The sequence below is a fragment of the Amphiura filiformis genome, chromosome 9, assembly GCF_039555335.1.
Source record: "Amphiura filiformis chromosome 9, Afil_fr2py, whole genome shotgun sequence".
Lineage (NCBI taxonomy): Eukaryota > Metazoa > Echinodermata > Ophiuroidea > Amphilepidida > Amphiuridae > Amphiura > Amphiura filiformis.
Window position 1 is genome coordinate 64,800,301 of NC_092636.1, and position 21,789 is coordinate 64,822,089.

Here is a 21,789-nt window from a genome sequence, read left to right on the forward strand (position 1 = left end):
TCTTGGATATGCAAATGAAGCAAAACATAATACTACTACATGTATTACTTCATAAATATTTCAAATGATTATTTCTTCTCATTCCTCATAAACAGTTTTCTTGCACAGGTAAAGGGATATTGTCATGTATGGGTTGTGCACAGGAAGTGTTATTCACCACTTGTATTCTTATAACGTAAAACCTCGTCTACAAGCATATAGTGTATTTTTGATGAAAGCTAAATTTATACGAGACAGCCGTAAATATGCCAGTACAATAGATTGGTCGTACAATAGCACTTTTCTGTATATGCTTGTATCGGTAATTAATTTGCTCATGCTCCATAATGTTTTCGATTGATGTTGTCTGGATTAATTTGGTTTTCATCAAAACTACTCTATATGCTTGCGGATGAGGTTTTACGCTAGTCCTATACAGTGATTTTGCTCATCCCGGGGATCGTAAAAATGACCAAAATTCAGATTTTGGCACCTTATTAGTGTCATAGATGTGCTAACATAGCCTGCTAGTGGTTAAGCCAAAAGCCATGTATTAAGGCAAAATGAAACATTTTACATGAATCTGTAATTTCTCTACTCAAAGGAGTATTTTGTGATCCTAGCATCCTCTTTTTATGACATTTTTCAGTAGATTTCCATGGAAAAAGCTGATTCCCAAAATTTCAGTTGATTCCGATTTTGCGTTTGCAAGTTATGCATGATTTATGCATATTACGCGGCTCCATAGGCCACTGTTGTAATTTCGTTCTGGTACACCAGAACGTAATTTAAATTTGACGATATTTTTGCTAAACGAAATAATCTGCAAGAAATATTTTGTACATAAACATTATGTAGCCAGAGGTTTCCAGTGGTATAAAAATCTCAACTTTTCTTGAGAAAAGTAGGGGGATGAGGCTGTGGATCACGAAATGCCCTTTTAAGTAAATAAATTAGCTACATGTATATATTTGAATGGGGCTTAAACTTTGTCAATGATGCTGTTTTTATTGTTTTTTGCCAAATTATTTCAATAATACCTAATGACAATTGGTAATTTAAGAACAATTTGATTTTTGGCCACTTTGGCTGGGATCACTGCTTATTCATAAATGTTATTTCTCCATAATAAATGCTTTTCACCAGTGAATAGGGAGAAATATGATTGGGAATCTGAGGCTTGTATAATATAGTATACATTATCTTTTATGCTCCAAAAGATTCACAGTTCAAATACCGGTCTTTACTTTTATATTTTTAGGCCAACTCAAAGTTACAAATACCATGTGCAGTGCACATTGTTTGTATTACAGTATTTTAATTATTACAGTATTGTATGTAGTCTTCCATCGATTTGCCAGGTACAACTTTTTATTTATGGCATTAAAAATGAATTGAATGTCCAGACCTGGAAAACTAGGAATTTGGCATTGGGAAAATCTTGCTTCATGAGGAGTAAAAATGGATATTGTGGGAACTGATATTGTTATTGTGACCTATCTTTCTGAGATATAGACATTTGTCTAGGCTCGTTAATATCAGTGTAGTTGCTTTTGAGATATCGACAATACCATTGTGACACAGTGGATCTATTGTTGATGTGAGCGTATTGAGATCAGCGTTCGAAATAGGGCCGGTCAGCCGGCCATTGGCCTGTAACTTTTTGGTATGGCCGGTAACTTTTCTGACTGGCATCTATTGCCGGCCCGGCTGGCCGGTAACTTTTTAAGGTCAAGCCCGGCTGGCCTGTAACTTTTTGAGGCATATTTCGAACACTGATTGAGATTATTAGTCTGCTCCCTCTTTCTTGAGGCATATAAAACTATAATTTGATGGACAATCCTGATGAAATTATTTTCGATTCTGATTAAGTTGATTTTGAAAAGAACTCAATGTCAAAATTACCTAATTGGCCTGATTTGATTAGATTGTGGTATTCATACTATACATGTATTGTATAAAATCTGTATCAATGAAGTCAAAAAGAACGACAAGTATATGCAGGAATGTACAGTAACACCAGCCCAACAGCCAAGCAAGTAAAACCCTCCATTTTCTTCGCGCTTACTTCAAATCAATACAAATAGCTGCAACTTTAAATTCAGGTTTTTTCTTTAAAAACACTGCTGTATTGTTAATATTGAATGATATTGTATCTTTTGGCAAAAAATTCTTTTTCCAGAACAGACTCAATTTTGTTTACATGAAAAATATACAATAATCCTGAAAAAATTTAAAATTGAAATACACCTCTTCAGCTTAAGTTTCAAATTTACATTTTAGCATTTTTTATCCACAAAACGCTACAACTCGATAAGATGTCTGCAGCATGGTCATATTAGTTCAAAGTGATATTTTTGCCAAAACGAAATGTATGATAGTACCTAAAGAGGTAGCCTGTATATTTTGCTAGAATTGAATAAAAAGGTTCTCTTCTAAAAATATTGCTTTGTATTATTTGTCTCACTCTTGTATCTTGTGTTCCCCTGTTTGCCCTTTTGCAACCATAATGTTTGCTTGATTTCCAGTGGCATTTTTGGGGTGGGTCGGTAGGTTGAAAAAATATATATATTTTTAATGACACACTACTGTATAATAGGCCTAGGCAATGTGCATTGGTCATGTGGAAAGATAAATCAATATTTGTAAATAATGCACTTGTCAGACAGGCTGCTACATGTCTCATTTCACATAATAGCTAGGAATAAATACCAGACTCATCTCAAGTGGAGATCACTTCAAATCATCCCCAAGGCACATGTTAAGGAATGTTAGATATATCTGTATTCCTAAACCATGTGACTTGGGGATAAATTGAAGTTACCTCCACTTGAGATGAGTCTTTATTCCTAGCCATTATGTAAAAAGAGACATGCAGCAGCCAATGTCTTCCATATGGGTTGTATGGATTTCACCTGTGGAATTACCAAATTGATTAAAAAGTGACATATTATCGCTAAGAGTTTGGCAGTATGCCAATGCATACCTGCCAATCCTAGAATCTCAAAAATAGGGACAAATGGGAGAAAAAAAAAAAAAAAAAAAATAGGGACATTCCTGAATTTCCTATACGGATATAGTCATATTTTTTCAAAAACAGGGACACATGGCAACATCGGTCTCTTTTATGCTTTTCAGTAGGTATAGGGACAGTCCCTATAAAATAGGGACAGTTGGCAGGTATGCAAATGTTGATTCATCCCTCGAATAATAGAACAGGGATCAACTGGCATGGCATTGTACCATTAACTAACCCAGTTTGCTGTCCACTTATCATACCGAATCACTTACTATTAATCTGGCATTCTACCTTGTGGTTCCATGTTCTATAATACGAGAGAAGTATTCATGTGCAACATGATTTAACAGAGACAACTCGCTGATCAGCATTCATAACGACTGAATTGTTCAACAGGTTATTTTTTTTGGTTTTCCACTGCTACAAATACAACATTTTCTGTTCTCTGTGATTCACAACAGATCATAATAGGCAAAGTAAAACCTAAACATCTAACAAAAAATTACGCCTCTGCATTCATAGCAAAGGCAAAAGCAAAACATTGAACTATATAATGGCCTGATGCCCTTATCATGCCAGGAGCATATCCAATAGCCGCTATGTGACCAATAAGTTGCTAGCATGCCATAGTGTAAACTAAAATTAAGCAGTTGACTTGCAGGCAATTTTGGCGCTATGTCACTAGCCGTGACTGAATGCTGCTAGCGAATAGCGATTGTGCAAACGCTAGTCAGTCAGCACTAGCGAGTTTTGAACTTCCAACTGCTAGTACATACAATATCTTTCTAGGCACTTTGTCAAATGGAAGACCTAGAAGTCTCTGAAGAATTATCCTTGCACTTTTAGGCAAAATATTGAGACATGAGATTGACCAAACATTAGGGAATAAAAAGGCTACCAGATTGCTAAAAAAGGCTCCTATATTTTTATACAGAGCAAGTGTAAAAATAAAAAGTGGAAAACCAAAAATAAAAGTCTGAAATTGGATTAGAGGAACTTTTTGTTTCAGTGAATTTATGTTCACACTATAGAGACAACACAGTACATACTGCAATTTGATTTCCATAAGAATTTAATAGAAGACAATGAATCATTTATGTACTAAAAATATGAAATGTACAACAATTACAAATATAAATTCTTTTCAATGTAAAATAGTCTTATAAATCTCAATACCAGCATGTATTGCAGATAGCATTTAAGCACATGATAAAACTTAAAAAATACAAATTCCATAAATTTTACATTCAATTCTTTAAAAACAAACAAACAAACATTCAGTTCTTGTTTTTCAATAAAAAATAGTCCTCTGACAAAATAATTTTGTTGCAACTGACACAAAAACATTAAAAGGCACTTTGCTGCAACATTTTGGTTTTCTAATTTCAAGTCATTTTCAACAGTCTTTTATAACATGACCTTACTCTTTTAAGATAAAATAAACCAAGCCAGAAATGGTATGCCACTCTTGACCAGAAGTGTATTGGCAGCTGCATGCTACGGTTTTTACAAGCTTTGTGGTTTTCAAGGGCCATTTTGTGCACTTATTTTCAAATATTTTGTCCATTACATGTGAAGACTTCATCAGATATGATTTGCTATTATTTGTTTCAGCCAGGATGTTATCGCTATTATTTTTGAAGAGGTTGCCTGTTCAAATTCTTTTTCAATGTAAGCAGTTTTCATTTTGACACTCATCATTGCATATCCAAAGCCTCCACTGAAATCGCATTTTCAGAATTTGGGACTTTCCGATTCCTGTATGAAAACACTACAAATTCCCACACATGCATAAGTATATGTAGCTGAATGTATCTGACAAAATCAATGACATGGTTCTGAAGTATTATATAAGTCTGTGTAAATTCACATAATTTTGAAAATGAAGAGAAATTCTGAATATAATAATACAATTATGTAATTACAAATATCAAAGCACCAAGAACACTCAGATTTCTGCTTCCACTATCCCTAATACTTGCAGAAATGCATGACTTGTATATTCACAGAATATTCACTTGTATATGGTCCACAACTTATAAGTTCCCCCCTAATACTTTTTAGAATAAGTCAAAAAATATTTTACGAAATGTAAAAAGATATGTATAGCCCTATTTGTTTTACACATGTGGACCAATAATTGTGTAAGAAAAGAGGCTGTTTTAAAAATTGCATCTGAGTCCATAGCAGTCATGGCAGTCAGGTTTTCTTTAACAAACACATGAATACACGCAATGATGTGTGATGCTATAATTTGGTCCGTATGTGCAAAACAAATACGGCTACCCATACCTTTTTACACTTTTGCATTTTGTCAAATATTTTTCGATTTATTTTTAAAAGTATTTAGGGGGAACTTATAAGTTGTGGACCCTATATATTCACTCAACTATATAGGACCTATGTAACATTTTTACTACATGTATATAGTGAAAAAAACAACTATAATCTATGAAAGAAACACTAATATACAGCCAATGTTTACTCCAAAACTTGTGCAAAGTTCATTCAGTGATTTGGGTGATCAAAAATTCATCACAATTATTTTTCTGGAACAAGCATAGAAACCATTCAAACAACAAACATGGATGCCTGATATATGTAGCACAGCACTTAAATGCTGCAGGTAAATTAAGTAATTCTTGGCCAAGTTCGAACATACCTGTTGCTAACTAAGCGTGTACATTAATCGCGGAGCTACTAGCGTAGTGTCCGAACTTGGCCATGAATTATCCAATTTACCTGTAGCTTGCTTCTCAATAAAAGAATAAGATTTAATGTTTGTGGTTTATTGTTCCATCAAAAGCTCTAATACATAATTATTATTTTGACTTGTAAACCAACTTTAATTTGTTCTGTAAAACAATAACAGCATAAGACAACAAGCAACATTATCATACAGATACAGACGAACCACAACGAGCCAAAATGTCAGCATCATCCGATAACGAGGGCCGAACGTTCCATTAAGTGAGACAGACAAAACTGCACGCACATAGCGCATGTTTTTGGCCCCCACATATGTGGGGCTTATGTTATCATCCAGATGGTTGCCTGTCCGTCCATCCACCTGCCTGGTTGTTTGGCTGTCCAGGCAGAAGCAAATTCATTAATCCACTGTCCAGCTCGAATGCAATAACCGATCAACTTCAAACTTGGTATGGTAATAGGATATGGTGGCCTGATCAGCACAAGCTGTTCTGGAAATCCTGCTCAGACAGGTAACTCTGATCTGCCACCAGCCAAACCCAACAAGTTGTTTTGATATATAGTACCTCCCAACAAAGTATGTATACACAAGAAGACAAACATTAGCACTCTTCACTGAAAAGAAAACAAGATGATCTGGAAAGCCTACCAACATATACACAAGAAGAAGAAAAATAATCGCAAAACATGCTGTTATGGTATACCAATTAAAATACGACACAAAATATCAGTGTTCAATTAAAGGCACAAGAAAAAGAAGGCAAGTCTTCACCAAGACCCCAATTAGCTGTCTTGGTATTCCTACCAATATAAACACAAGACAATGTCATGACAGTCTTTATTAATGCTGAAATCAATCTACAGTTTCACTAAAAGTTCCATCATACCTACCCTACATTGAAACTGATTTGAACATAAATATTGTAAGGCCTTGGCGCACACTGCCTCATCTCGAATTTGGGTAAAAATGTGATTTTTGTACCAAAATGTTCAGAATATATTGGGCTTTCCATGCAGTGACAACAAAGACATATGTGCATTTCCAACCCCAATAAAGTCACATAGCCTTACATAAGTTACATCCCAACAGCATACGAGGCCAGAATTCTCTAACCCTATCCATATGGGTGTCAACTGCAGACGACAAGTTTCAACTTTTCTTTAAAATCCGAGCATTTCAGAATTATAAATTTCCATAACCATAATAGGAACCAGCATGAAATATGCATTAAAATGAGTAAAACAACCATAGTATTGGTTCAGTGGTTCTTAAGATAGCTTGTGATATTTTGAGAAAATATCTCACAACTAGGGACTTTTATGTTGAAGAATATATGGCTAGCACGCAGAGCATTAATTCTTAAATGCAATTTTTATTTCTCAAAATGACCATTGACCAATGCAGATGAGACAGTATTGCACTTAGCCTTCATTTGTGATTTGAAATATACTTTGCTAGATATTCCCGACAAGAAAATGAAATAATAACATATTTTGCATCTGAAATTTTGGTACACCTGCAGCAAATAAACATGTTTTGTTTTTATGTATTTTTTCATCTTCATTACATACCTTTTTCAAATGTACTGACATGATACATGCATTAAATCTTTTTAAAAAACCTTTTGTTTGCGTGTATCTACATTAATACCATAATTTGTGTCATACATAATGGCAATAGAAATCTGTGTAACTTTCACATAATTATCACATAAGCAACCCTAAATGGTTTCTATAATACAAAATACTACAGGAAATAGAAATAGGAATGTAAATTGTATGTAAATAAAATAATTTCATCAATCAAAATCAAGGCAATTGATAAGCATTGCAATATTGAACACACTGAAACAATTGTTAGTTATATTTGACAATTCTAAGTAGTATTTGAGAACATATGTGTACATCCATATCAAAATGATGCACTTGTAGTGCTACATGTGTCTCATTTCACACAAAGTTAGGAATAATACCAGACTCATCTCAAGTGGAAGTCACTTCAAATCATCCCCAAGTCACATGATTTAGGAATATGTTCTCTGTATTCCTAAATCAAGTGACTTGTCAGTATGATTTGAAGTGACCTCCACTTGAAATGAGTCTGGTATTTATTCCTAGGTATTATGTAAAATGAGACACATGTAGCAGCCGACAAGTGCATCGTTTTGATATGGATGTACACATATATGACCAAAAAATTTAGTTTTGTCACCTGCAAGTAAAATGTCAAAGGTGGGTTAGTCAGTGGAAATATTTTCCATTTATCAAAAACACCAAAAATATTTCAATCCTAAACATCCTAAATGGAAAAAGTTGGATTCGTCACAAAGGGTCACACAACAAGGTTTTTCATAAAATTTTGAACAAGTTAATCTGGAATGTTAGTTGCAACTGAGATTTTTCTTTCTTTTTGCACAATTCTAAGAAAGTGAGAAGCTGATAAGATCCCATGGACCCATATGACTTCTTTATAAACCATGGTTTACACAGAAGTCACATGGGTCTTATAGCCTGTTCTTTTCAAATTGTGTGGTTAGTCCTGTGTAATTCTCCGGTAATGCAAAAAGTATGCATTCCGCTATCTACATGTATGCACATATTTTTGTATTTCACATGTATATATGAGTTGCATGGCCTTGATTTATGTGGTGACACATCACTAAAATGTGACTGTAAAGATCACCTTCTTGGAATTATACAAAAAGAAAGAAAAAGATTTTTATTGGCCTGATCAAGGTGATCATTTTGGTATTTGAGGCAAAATACAATACAAATTTATTTTGAAAATATCTTTTCCCTCCATTTTCAGATAAGATTTCCTGATTTCAAAATGTAAAACTTTTCTTCAATGAGTCTCTAAAATGGTGGAGAAGTCATATTCTTGTTGCTGTGCCAGGACTATAGATTTCTGATAAATGCATCCCTCCCAGCACCAAAGAAATAAAAATAAAAATAAAAACCTATTCACACATGCACCCACACATAAGCTCATTCAACAGACAGAAACTATATAAAAAATTGTTTCAAAAGTTTCATTACATTCAAATGAGAGGCAATGTCAATATACATGTAATGATGAGGAAATTTGTCCCATATATTTTGATACCTCACTCAATTCCATAATTATGATTTGATTTGAGCAAGATATGGCAATTTACACAGGAAAATGGGGAGATTGATCTACATGTAATTGCTCCTCCAAAGCGCTATCCTGGCATGTTTGAAACAGGTTCACACCGGCGTGACTGCTAAAGAGGCTTTGCACTGTGCATTATTGGCATGTTGGAAGGGAAATTCAAATTTTGTACTTTTTGAACTACAGGTGTTGAATATAATGGAATACAAATTGAAGGAAATGATAAGTAAAGTAAGGTATCAAATGTGCAGAGCACATTTATCTATCCAGTGAACTCTTAAAATTATCTGGTGGGGTGTTCATTTCTTCAAGAAATTGCCTCACATTAGGAGCTAAGTTCATGATCAGGAAGAAAGGCCATGATTTTAATTTAAAAAATACATACAAAAATACATACAATATCTAGATAATGATTTTGTGACCAACATTTCAATGTACAAACTTGCATTAATTTAAGGGTTTCCTTTACAGAAAGTGCAGTACTTATTCGGAATTCTTCATGATTGCTAAATACCCTAGAAAGTAAAATGTGCTATTCCAGCTGAAATCCAAACACCCCCTATTGTAGACATGACCTTAATCTTCCACACAGGGAGTGTGAATATCAAACAGGACTCCATTTAATTCTACACTGTGACCCCCTGTATGAGAGATGAAGGTCATGTCTTCCATAGGGGTGTATGGACTTCAACTGGAATAACCTACTATGGTACATTTTTAATAAACAAAAAGTTATTTCACTGAAATTTTTTTTTTAAGCTTAAAATGAGAAATGCATGGAGTAGCAGTTCCGTAACTTATTCACGCACAACATACAAACACATACAATTTTTAAATGGAAAAGAGTCAAGGAATCTGAAAAACTGAGGCTATGCCTCTGCCTCATTGATATCTGACCTGATACATGAAATGGTGCTTCTTATGCATGTACCAGCCATTGAAGAAAAAAACTGGTGCAAATCGAGACATGAATATTCTCAATGAATGAAACAACACATTCATTACAGCTTCAAAGAAGACCAGAGTCCACAGAGGCAATTAAAATGTCTTGTTAGAACATCATCATCCATCAATGTCCATATATAGTAGGAGCATCACCAGAGAACTTTGATTAAGCCAGCATTAGGAATAGTAAATCTGAAATGATAAAAACAAGATTATATTATGATGATGTCATAAATAGAAATGAAGGGATTTATAACTTTGATTCACCTATACCAGGGCCGTGACACTCGTATTCAATCCCTGTATAAAAAGTGAAGTCACTTCGCTGGCAGTTTGAGTGACAGTGATTGACGGATGCTATGCCGGTTGCTATGCATTTGAGTGCACAGCCTAAATCTTACGTACTTGTGAACGGCTATGATGCGCAAGACTGCTTTATTGTTCAAAAGGACTTATCCTGTATTTGATTGACAGTTGCTAGGGCATTTGAGTGCGCAAAATTTGATTGGTTAATCGTCAGGTTAAAATCTCCTCAATCTTGAACGACTGTCGAGGAAGTCTATTTCGAGCTATTTTTCCAAGATGGCGCCCATCGACTGCCAATTATTCGGACCCTTTCCGCAAAAATACAGCTTATTTAGCCAGTCTCGTCATGGGGTCCTCGGTTATAATATTTTCCTACCATATTGAGCTAACTCCTCAGCTATTTGGTTTTTCACGATATGATAGTAATGGAAAGATTCGACCAAATGTTCGCCGTTTTACCATTTAATTTTTTTTTTTAAACGATGACGTAAACATGCATCAACTCTTCCACAGAAAATACACTCCTACACAGCCATGCCATCACATGCATGAAAGCGCATAGGCTGAATGAAGGACTTCGTTTGCGCAAACGAGTGGCTTATCTTATAGTATATTAGTACTCGAGAATCCTTGCCTATACTTTGATCAATTCATAATGGCAAAAAGCATTTGTTTTTGATAATAAAATTCCAACTTGATGCTCGCCGGATTCACAATACCGTGTGTCAGTCACAGATACAAACATGCTGACTAGTACAGTTTCACCTTTATTTCATACGGTCAAACATATACGGTAGTACGGTAATCCTCCCCAAAATACGGAATTTGATAATCTTCAAATCTTCAATCTCCAAAACAATAATAGTTCCTGCCTCACAAAGACAAAGGGCTAGCAGTATTGGGCTACTGATATAAACTGACATCATTTGACCCTGTTAAATTGCATGGTAACATAGCTGTCATTTTGATTGGTTGCTATTCAACTGCAGTTTTCAAAAAACTCCTGAAAACTCATTTGTTTTAATCTGAATTTGTATTTTTGCTTTGTATTATATTTCATGTGGTATTGTTTGTTGTATTTTGTATGGCGCCTTGATCATACTACATATACGGTAGTACGGTAATCCTCCCCAAAATACGGAATTTGATAATCTTCAAATCTTCAATCTCCAAAACAATAATAGTTCCTGCCTCACAAAGACAAAGGGCTAGCAGTATTGGGCTACTGATATAAACTGACATCATTTGACCCTGTTAAATTGCATGGTAACATAGCTGTCATTTTGATTGGTTGTTATTCAACTGCAGTTTTCAAAAACTCCTGAAAACTCATTTGTTTTAATCTGAATTTGTATTTTTGCTTTGTATTATATTTCATGTGGTATTGTTTGTTGTATTTTGTATGGCGCCTTGATCATACTAGATATTGCGCCTTAATTAATGTATGTATGTATGTATGTACCGTGTTTCGTCAAATAGTCGCCCCCCCTCAAATAAACGCCCCCACCACTTTTTTCAACCAAGATGTTACAAAAATTCCGATATTTCCATGCTATCTTGTGTAGTAAGCTTACCAAGTTGCTCACATGGTCAATAATAGCAGCAATAAATGGCGAAAATCTGCATCCGAAACCCGGAAGTGAACCAAAAGTCAGTGTCAAAAGGTCATAGTTCGTCATTTTAGCGTGACTTTTAAGCTTACCTAATGATTTTAACAGGAATTGTCGTGCTAAAAATGACCTCTAATAAACGCCCCCCCCCTTGGGAAAAAGTAACGCCCCGGGCGTTTATTCGACCAAATACGGTATGTATTTGGCTTACTATACTGGTTCTATGTAGCTTTCACTGCCATGGATATTACTGGGTGAACAAATGAGCAGAGCCCAGTGGGAAGGGTATCAGTATATTTGCTTGCAATGAAGCACAGGAAATTTGTGTGTGACATCAAAAAACATTAAATAATGGCATCCAAAGATGGGAGGAAACCTGGAAGAAAGCAGTGTCTTAAAGATGAATACACACAAAATGGAGTTATATTGTGAAGAGTAAGAGAGACATTCACAGTGTAAGATACGCAACATGCGGTTTGGATTTCACCATTGCACATAGTGGTTCATGGCCATATTAATTCCAGATAGCTGTCATAACATCATGTAGTTTACTAAAAAAAAAAACCCTTTATTGATCTTTTTAGCATTACAAGTTTTATACTTAGTGTCTTTATTATGGCGGTGAGCTGAGAACCTCTATACCTATGCTGCGCAAGCTTCAGGGGACAGACATTTCAATATGCACGGTATATACTGACCTTACAGAAGGAGTAAAATAACACTGTTCATGGTTTTCAAACATATGCACGTTACCCTTACATCGTCAGATGAAACCATCATCAGTAAGACGTGTTGTGGGCTGTTACACACAGTGAACAATGGGATAAGTAGTCATCAGAAATTAAAAGAAAGACACAAACAAAATGCACTTTTAGTATGGCCGCCTGAACATGCCCAAGGAGAAATATCTGAGGTATCTAACAGCAGTACATCCAATTAACCAACAGCTGGAACATGTAAATGAAGAGGAATCTGTGGCAATCTGTGACATGGAATCTGTGGCAAATACAAAGTGCGGAGAATTAAGTTTGATAGCTAAACCTGACCCAATATTTCAATTACAGATATTGATGAGTGCATCCATGGAACACATACCTGTGATGCAAAGGCTACATTTACAAATAATGAAGCCAGTTTTACATGTGCATGCAATGGTGGCTACAAAGGCGACGGGTTATCATGCACTGGTAAGTTATCATTTAGGGAAGAAACGTACCTCACTTTCCCCTCTATAAAATATGTGTGTAAGGGAGAGGAACATGTAAATGAAGAGGATCACCAAAACACGCCGCAGCCCAGCAAACCTGAGCGACGCCCAAGCAAGAAGTGTTCAAACAAAAAGACAAATCCTGGTACGAGGCCATGGCGCCAAACCTTAGACAAATACATTAAGAGAAGGCAGTACGGCAAAGTAACAGATCTGTTGTATGAAAGAGCTACATCAGCACAGAAGGCCACAAATAAAATAAGGCAAAAAAAAAAAAGTTGTTTGCTTGCCCTCGTCCGACCGACCGTCTCTGCAGTCCCGACCGTAGAACTTTTTTATTAGAAAAAAGGGGTTTTTTTGCGATTTTCCCAAAAATGGCATGTATTTTGAAAAACCGATGATTTAAAAGAAACGTTGTAAAATACCATATCCTGCATGTTTACGTGTCCGGCTGTGCCTGACTGTCGGGTTCCGCAATTTCGTATACCACCTCAGCGTCTAACCTCTAATACAATTTGCTATCCACCTGCACATTTCGGACGGCGCATCTAGGGATGAGTTTATGTACAGGCAAAATATAACCGTGCATATCGTGCAAGAATGGATACAATATAGCAGATGTTAAAATATGGTAAAAGTAGATAAAATTTGAAAACAGTTGTACCCGATATTCATTTCTTGTTTATAAATATTTAGATTCATGATATTTGTTCATATCGACTAGGAAGTAACATTGCACTATTTTTTTCAACATGTTTGTTGAGGCTACTTTTATTAAGAGCACAAATCGCTCGGTATAATATGATGGAAACATGGCGGACAGAACACGAGTAGCGCTTAGCTGTACAGGTGAAGCAAGGGACCTAACACGCTGATTAATATGATAGTTTTGAAAAGCAGAAAACACTACATGTAGGAGAATTGTACACTTCATTAAACGTAGGCCTACATGTAGAAGAGCTACAATTGTTTAAGGTGCAAGTGGCGAGCACAGATGCTGGACCATGGCGTGATGTTGCTGCTACGGAAACTGCTTGAACCATTTAATAATTGCATTCGGTATTCCCCATGTCTGTTTCTGGGAAACGGAAAGAAAAAAAAAAAAAAAAAACTTTTCCCGACCGACCGACCCAATTTTTAAAATCCATTCGAGGGCAAGCAAACAATTTTATTTTTGGCCTAATAGAATAGGTCATAAAGCAAGAAGTCATAGCATTTTGTAATAACCCTCAGGAACTGATGCTTTGTGGACTGATCATACAAGGGAAATGGACTTTTCTTTTTAGAGGTAGTACCTTTTGGTTGGAATAATCTTCCAACTGATGTTAGATACAACCTGTCAAACATGAGTGTCTATACTTTTAAATCCAATGTACATTGTGTAATCAAGTAATAATCTTTTAATTTAATTTTATATCTATACTTGTTATTGCTATGTTGAATTTTATTTAATATGTTAAATGTTTATATTTTGTTTGTAAAATTTTAATCAGGGTCTCATGGGAGACCAGTATTATATTACTGAACTGAGTAACCCTGAATAAATAAAGATTTATTACTACTACCGGTACTACTTCCTATATATCCAAGAGTACATCCATGGATACAAAGACCAGCAGTGTTAGAACTGTTCCATCAGTCCACAAAGCATCAGTTCCTATATCCAAGAGTACATCCAAGGATACTACATAGACCAGCAGTGTTGGAACTGTCCCATCAGTCCACAAAGCATCAGTTTCTGTATCCAAGAGTACATCCAAGGATACTACAAAGACCAGCAGTGTTAGAACTGTCCCATCAGTCCACACAGCATCAGTTCCTGTATCCCAGACTACATCCAAGGATACTACAAAGACCAGCAGTGTTGGAACTGTTCCATCAGTCCAAAAAGCATCAGTTTCTGTATCCAAGAGTACATCCAAGGATATTACAAAGACCAGCAGTGTTAGAACTGTCCCATCAGTCCACAAAGCATCAGTTTATGTATCCAAGACTACATCCAAGGATACTACAAAGACCAGCAGTGTTGGAACTGTTCCATCAGTCCACAAAGCATCAGTTTCTGTATCCAAGAGTACATCCAAGGATACTACAAAGACCAGCAGTGTTAGAACTGTCCCATCAGTCCACAAAGCATCAGTTTCTGTATCCAAGACTACATCCAAGGATACTACAAAGACCAGCAGTGTTAGAACTGTCCCATCAGTTCACAAAGCATCATTTTCTGTATCCAAGACTACATCCAAGGATACTACAAAGACCAGCAGTGTTAGAACTGTCCCATCAGTCCACAAAGCATCAGTTTAAGGAAGCAAAGAAGCGAAGAATAATTATAATGTAGTAAAAGAATATTTATTACACATTAATTGTGTAATAAATATTCTTTTACGACATTATAATTATTCTTCGCTTCTTTGCTTCCTTCATCAAATGTCGACGCAGTTAATTTTCTACTCAAGCATCAGTTTATGTATCCAAGAGTACATCCAAGGATACTACAAAGACCAGCAGTGTTAGAACTGTCCCATCAGTCCACAAAGCATCAGTTCCTGTGTCCAAGACTACATCCAAGGATATTACAAAGACCAGCAGTGTTAGAACTGTCCCATCAGTCAATAAAGCATCAGTTCCTGTATCCAAGAGTACATCCAAGGATACTACAAAGACCAGCAGTGTTGGAACTGTCCCATCAGTCCACAAAGCATCAGTTTCTGTATCCAAGAGTACATCCAAGGATACTACAAAGACCAGCAGTGTTGGAACTGTCCCATCAGTCCACAAAGCATCCGTTTCTGTATCCAAGAGTACATCCAAGGATACTACAAAGACCAGCAGTGTTGGAACTGTCCCATCAGTCCACAAAGCATCAGTTTATGTATCCAAGACTACATCTAAGGATATTACAAAGACCAGCAGTGTTGGAACTGCCCCATCAGTCCACAAAGCATCAGTTTCTGTATCCATGAGTACATCATAGGGTACTACAAAGACCAGCAGTGTTAGAACTGTTCCATCAGTCCACAAAGCATCAGTTTATGTATCCAAGACTACATCTAAGGATATTACAAAGACCAGCAGTGTTGGAACTGCCCCATCAGTCCACAAAGCATCAGTTTCTGTATCCAAGAGTACATCCAAGGATACTACAAAGACCAGCAGTGTTGGAACTGCCCCATCAGTCCACAAAGCATCAGTTTATGTATCCAAGACTACATCTAAGGATATTACAAAGACCAGCAGTGTTGGAACTGCCCCATCAGTCCACAAAGCATCAGTTTCTGTATCCAAGACTACATCTAAGGATATTACAAAGACCAGCAGTGTTGGAACTGCCCCATCAGTCCACAAAGCATCAATTTCTGTATCCATGAGTACATCATAGGGTACTACAAAGACCAGCAGTGTTAGAACTGTTCCATCAGTCCACAAAGCATCAGTTTCTGTATCCAAGACTACATCTAAGGATATTACAAAGACCAGCAGTGTTGGAACTGCCCCATCAGTCCACAAAGCATCAGTTTCTGTATCCAAGAATACATCTAAGGATATTACAAAGACCAGCAGTGTTGGAACTGCCCCTTCAGTCCACAAAGCATCAGTTTCTGTATCCAAGACTACATCTAAGGATATTACAAAGACCAGCAGTGTTGGAACTGCCCCATCAGTCCACAAAGCATCAGTTTCTGTATCCAAGACTACATCTAAGGATATTACAAAGACCAGCAGTGTTGGAACTGCCCCATCAGTCCACAAAGCATCAGTTTCTGTATCCAAGACTATATCCAAGGATATTACAAAGACCAGCAGTGTTGGAACTGCCCCATCAGTCCACAAAGCATCAGTTTCTGTATCCAAGACTACATCTAAGGATATTACAAAGACCAGCAGTGTTGGAACTGCCCCATCAGTCCACAAAGCATCAGTTTCTGTATCCAAGACTATATCCAAGGATATTACAAAGACCAGCAGTGTTGGAACTGCCCCATCAGTCCACAAAGCATCAGTTTCTGTATCCATGAGTACATCATAGGGTACTACAAAGACAAACAATGTTGGACCTGCTAGATTTCTTAACATACAGTGCATCAGAGTGCCCAAAGTAACAGTTGCTACAAGGTTCAATTAAGCGACAAGCTTATTACTAAATGCAAAAGGAGCTGCATCTTCATTTAATACTATAGGTCATATATGTGCAGGAAACTCAAAAGATGTGAATGTTGTTAACAAGAATGATTCTTGCTTGCATTGTTAAATATATGGCTCACATTGTGGAGTTTGTGCAAATTCATTTTGTCTGGCAACAAAGACAGCTATACCTGTAGATTCAGTCGGACTATATTTTTTGCAAGTATTTTAACATTTTCAACTACATGTAGCAAGATGGACATATCATCCTACTCTAGCACTTGAGTGTACACATCATTTTGTGCAAAAAAAAAAAATTAAAAATGAAGTGGTGTACTACATTTGTGAGTGCTGTAGCTATTCAAGTGTGTGGCTCCCAACAGGATTAAGGTAATAATGATGTACTCAATGTTATTGTATTAATGTACTCAATGTTATTGTATTAAATGTAAAGAGATTTTTTGAGATGCTTGGTGTGTTTGGATCATTTATAACTCGATGGTATGACTGTATGTATTTTGTAGAAAATGCACAGATTTAAATGAAAAATACAGCTTTGGGGTGCAAAATAAGGATGGTTGGTTCTTCTGAGTATGGAAATCTGGATTTTAAAGTTGGCATGTCTGCACATACAGAAAGTGCAAGGCATTGTGCCTACTGTATGTATGACATTCTGTATCAATGAGAATGTGAGTCTTGCCACTTACAAGCTGACGTATAGCATAAGGAGTGGCCAACATAATGACAGATCACTATCATTTATTGATTCTTGTAACGCAAGTTAACAGAACCGCGCATACATGTTACGCACGAGCCTGCAAAATTTTTGGTGACTGGAATGTGTGTTTACACATTGAATTCAGTTGAAGGTAGCAGCTAAACATTGCCATTTTATTCTGTAGTTATATTGTTGATATCAACAAAGAAATCAGAGTGGCTATGACTAACTGATATTTCTCATGAAATAATCACATGAATTAGACAATCTTTAGCTTGTTTTCATTGTTGAAAGGGTTCAATCATGTTTCCCCATTGTTCATCATCATTTAAAAACCTGTGTCCGGCACATCTGCATCATTATTAAACGGTGATGAACAACAGTGAAACATGATTGAATCCCTAATTCACATTTGTACTTTACCTGTAATTGTTATTCTTAAGATAAGTAGCCACAGCCGGTTTAATCCTAGCAACACCACCCCGACTATTCTTGCCTCTGCCGGTAATAATCAAGAGATGACTAGGTCTTTGTGTTAGAGGTGGGATATCACTACTGGTGTTAGTAGGTTGACCCCTGTCCTTTAATACATCAGCAAGCTTCTCTACAGCTTCCTCCACATGAAGACCATGCAGATCCAGTACATTTTCATCTAGCACAGCTTGCCTGCATATACATACAAATATACAAACATATGTACATAATCAAAGTCATATCAAAATATGTGAAATAGTGGAGGTGAGAAGAAAGCCAATAAGACCTGTGAAATCTCACCTCATTGATTAACACTGTAAAACACAGATACAAATTATGCAACACAAAACACATCCTCCAAGATTAGTGAGATAAAAGTTTCATAGTGTGAAATTCATTTTTTTTCTTCAACTGATAACAAAATAGATTTAGATTGTTTAATACTTCTTTCTAAAGAATTCCATTATGACTGGCCACTGTTTCTGATTTACCAATTTGAGAGCACCTTTCTTGTTTTTGAAATACTATATGGACATTTCTTGTGTGATACTTGAAACAAATCAGTCCTATTTACCAATGTTTTAGCTAAACAAAAGTTTAAAACTCACTCAACCATATGGCCAAGAAATGCTTCCCTTCCATCATGACACCTGTTACCATCTGTCAACATTTGGTAAGTGTAATCTCAGCTTTACCTTAGACTACAGTTTGTCCACTCTGAAGTACAAAGTGACAAAGCGCGCGTATAAAACATGTTAACAGTGCGTAGTGCTGCGTATTTGCTGCAGGTATGCGTGCCTTCAAAGTCGGCACATTGTGTGCGTCCGTGTCTGCACTTTGTACTTCAGAGTAGACTGACTGTACACATGCTTATACAAAATCAAATCACAGTATGGTGTTTTCTCTACAAGTAACTTGAAAATTATAGTATACCTTGTGAGGTGCCTTAACTGGAAACAATGATAAGCTACAAACAAAAAAATCAAGAAAATAATTCATCTTACCTGGCTTCCATAATGGCTTCCGAGGCCCTCCTATGTGCTGCTCTCAGGAGCTCCGTATGTTGATGGCCCTATTCATTGACAAAAGTAAAGATTACAGGTCAACAGATATTATCACTATCAACACTGTGCTGACTCGCATAAAATACACATAATCAGAATGTAACATGCATCCCCTCATGTGCTTGTTCTCAAGAAATATAAACATTTTTTTTGCAAACTGTTACCATTTTCTGCATAGACACACAGCCAGTATGACACACATACATTTTATAGTTCCCGTTCCAAACTTCCTTTGGCAGGGCCATAAACAATTGGCTGACTTTTCCAAGACAAATGTGAACACAAAATGAATATGGGCAGCACCTCTAAAACATACTTTATTGCCTGATGCTGCATGTGTGCATTTGAATGTATTTCCCTACCTACCTGTCTAGAATAAAATGAAGCCAAATCCTTGAGACCCCTTTGATAAGCCGCTGCTGCCTTCTGGAAACATTCCTGTCGCTGTTGATAATGCATAGTAGCTTCAGCTCGGTAGTCATGGTAACACGGATTGTCATATGATTGGTAATTGGTGCCCTCCCATTCAGATGATGAGTCTTCATCATCTTCAGTCTGGTAATAGAGAAAACATGGTGGAGATATTATAACATACGAGTGAAGTGCACAATGTACTCGTATATTTCAAATGTTGAACATGTTCCGTAATGTATTGTCTGCTCTGAAAGCCTGCATATATTGCATATATACGAGTGGAAAGTTGTCCACAGGGCACGCCATCAGAGCCAGTTTGGCATTCATTATGTTACAAGAAACCAAATCAGGCACATGTCACTCTGTAGCAAGGCAGTTAAGCGAATGCCCTGGTGCCGTGTGTCATTACCGCTCATGCACTGATCAACCACACGATAAAAAGATTCGGGAAGCACCGTAACAAAATTTGGCAAGTGGTGGCAAGAAAGTTTCGCACCACGTATGTGGAAGTTCACTTTTCAAAGGGCGAACTGTTGTTGAGAAAATCAAAACGACTGGTAAACAGGTCTACTAAATGACCTCAAAAGGTCAAATCTTCTCATTTCGTCTGTGAAAAATAAAATGACGAAATTGCAACAGTGACTGTCACCCTTACGAGTGAAAATACAGATAGTGATAGTTTGTGATAGGAGTGTTGCTTCTCATTATTGTTCTCTTAGATCCAACCTGTAATTCTGAATCCATAATCTTATCTTAGATATATACCTGTTGACTTTGAGCTAAGCTCTCTTTCTCGGCCAACTCCATTTGTCTCTGTTCCAGTCTCATCAATTCTTCATCTGTGTATACATCTCGTGGTGGTGCCTGGTCTCCAAGTAGTCTCTCTACATCTCTCACTGTGGGAATTAATTCATACCTGCAGACACATGCAAATTGTGATCAATAAAGAACTTTGCAGAAAGGACAATTTTTTTTCAATCTCAGATGTAAAAAAAACTTAACAGCAGACAACCTTCACAAACATATCTACTAAAGGGAAAAAGAGCATCAACAATACCTTTCCTTTCTTATGATTACTTCTTATGATTATCATAAATGGTCTGTTGGACCTCTGGTTCAAAATGAGATACATGTAGTCAAACTTATCACATAATTTGCATATTTAATTGGTGGTCATTGTGGATTTTAAGGTCTCAAATTTCAGAAACAACTGATGTTGCACTAAAAGTGTTCATCCTGTTCAATTATAAAGAAGAGTCTGTTTAACTTACAGGGAATAGTTCAATGTTAAATTAAACACAATATAATCACTGAAATATTAAAGCATGTTGCTTGCTTTGGGGGACCAGATGACTAAACTACAATTATCATTAACAAAATTAATTTACAAAAATTAATATGAAAGCTGTTAATATATGCTCATTTCTATTAGGCATCATACATCACGCTGTACTTACTCATGTTTTGCATAGATATCATCCAATAGAGACGTATCCACAGTGGGAAATTGCTGATAGAGTTGTTTTCGTTTGATCTTCACAGCTAGAGTCTGAACCGTGTCTTCATTGGATGAAACACTAGCCTGAAAGTTATCAATCAAATTAGATGCATCAATACACTCTGCAACCTGCTATAGGTAAACATGAAATGAATCTTGTACATTTATTTACTTCATTATGGAGCTTTTGCCCTGCCAACATTGAAGTCAGAGATGGGTAAACCAGGCCCAATCTAAGTTAAGAGAAATCCCATACCAATAGTGACTTGCAGTTTCAAAATGTCTGTGTTTTGCGTATCCCACTTATGTGACCAGATGAAAACTGTATATATGTGTGTCCATGCAACAGTGCATCATTGGATGGAAGGAAAAAGGTCTATAACACATCACATAGGTGTGGCAATGTGACAAATCTATCAAAATGGTGATTTGGCAAGCAAAACCAATTTCCAATAATGAAAAGGGGAGGGTAGGGAGAATACACATGGAGAAAGACTATTTGAGGCACTTAGTTAAAGGAAAACTGACATTTACACTTGTTTTGTTTTTCGGTAACATCCCTAGTTGGGTCTGAACAAAAGGTTG

General features: G+C 36.4%; 1 protein-coding gene across 1 annotated transcript in view; it reads right to left on the reverse strand.

Moving 5' to 3' along the window:
• Positions 1-9,604: 9,604 nt before the first annotated feature.
• LOC140160221 (uncharacterized) overlaps positions 9,605-21,789 on the reverse strand; it is a 53,323-nt gene continuing 41,138 nt past the window's right edge. The window contains exons 15-20 of the mRNA XM_072183498.1: positions 21,164-21,288; positions 20,472-20,622; positions 19,659-19,847; positions 19,233-19,300; positions 18,178-18,420; positions 9,605-9,980 (exon numbers count right to left, since the gene is read on the reverse strand). Coding sequence (XP_072039599.1) covers positions 9,938-9,980; positions 18,178-18,420; positions 19,233-19,300; positions 19,659-19,847; positions 20,472-20,622; positions 21,164-21,288 — 819 coding nt within the window. The 3' untranslated portion in view covers positions 9,605-9,937. The remainder of the gene's footprint in view (positions 9,981-18,177; positions 18,421-19,232; positions 19,301-19,658; positions 19,848-20,471; positions 20,623-21,163; positions 21,289-21,789) is intronic.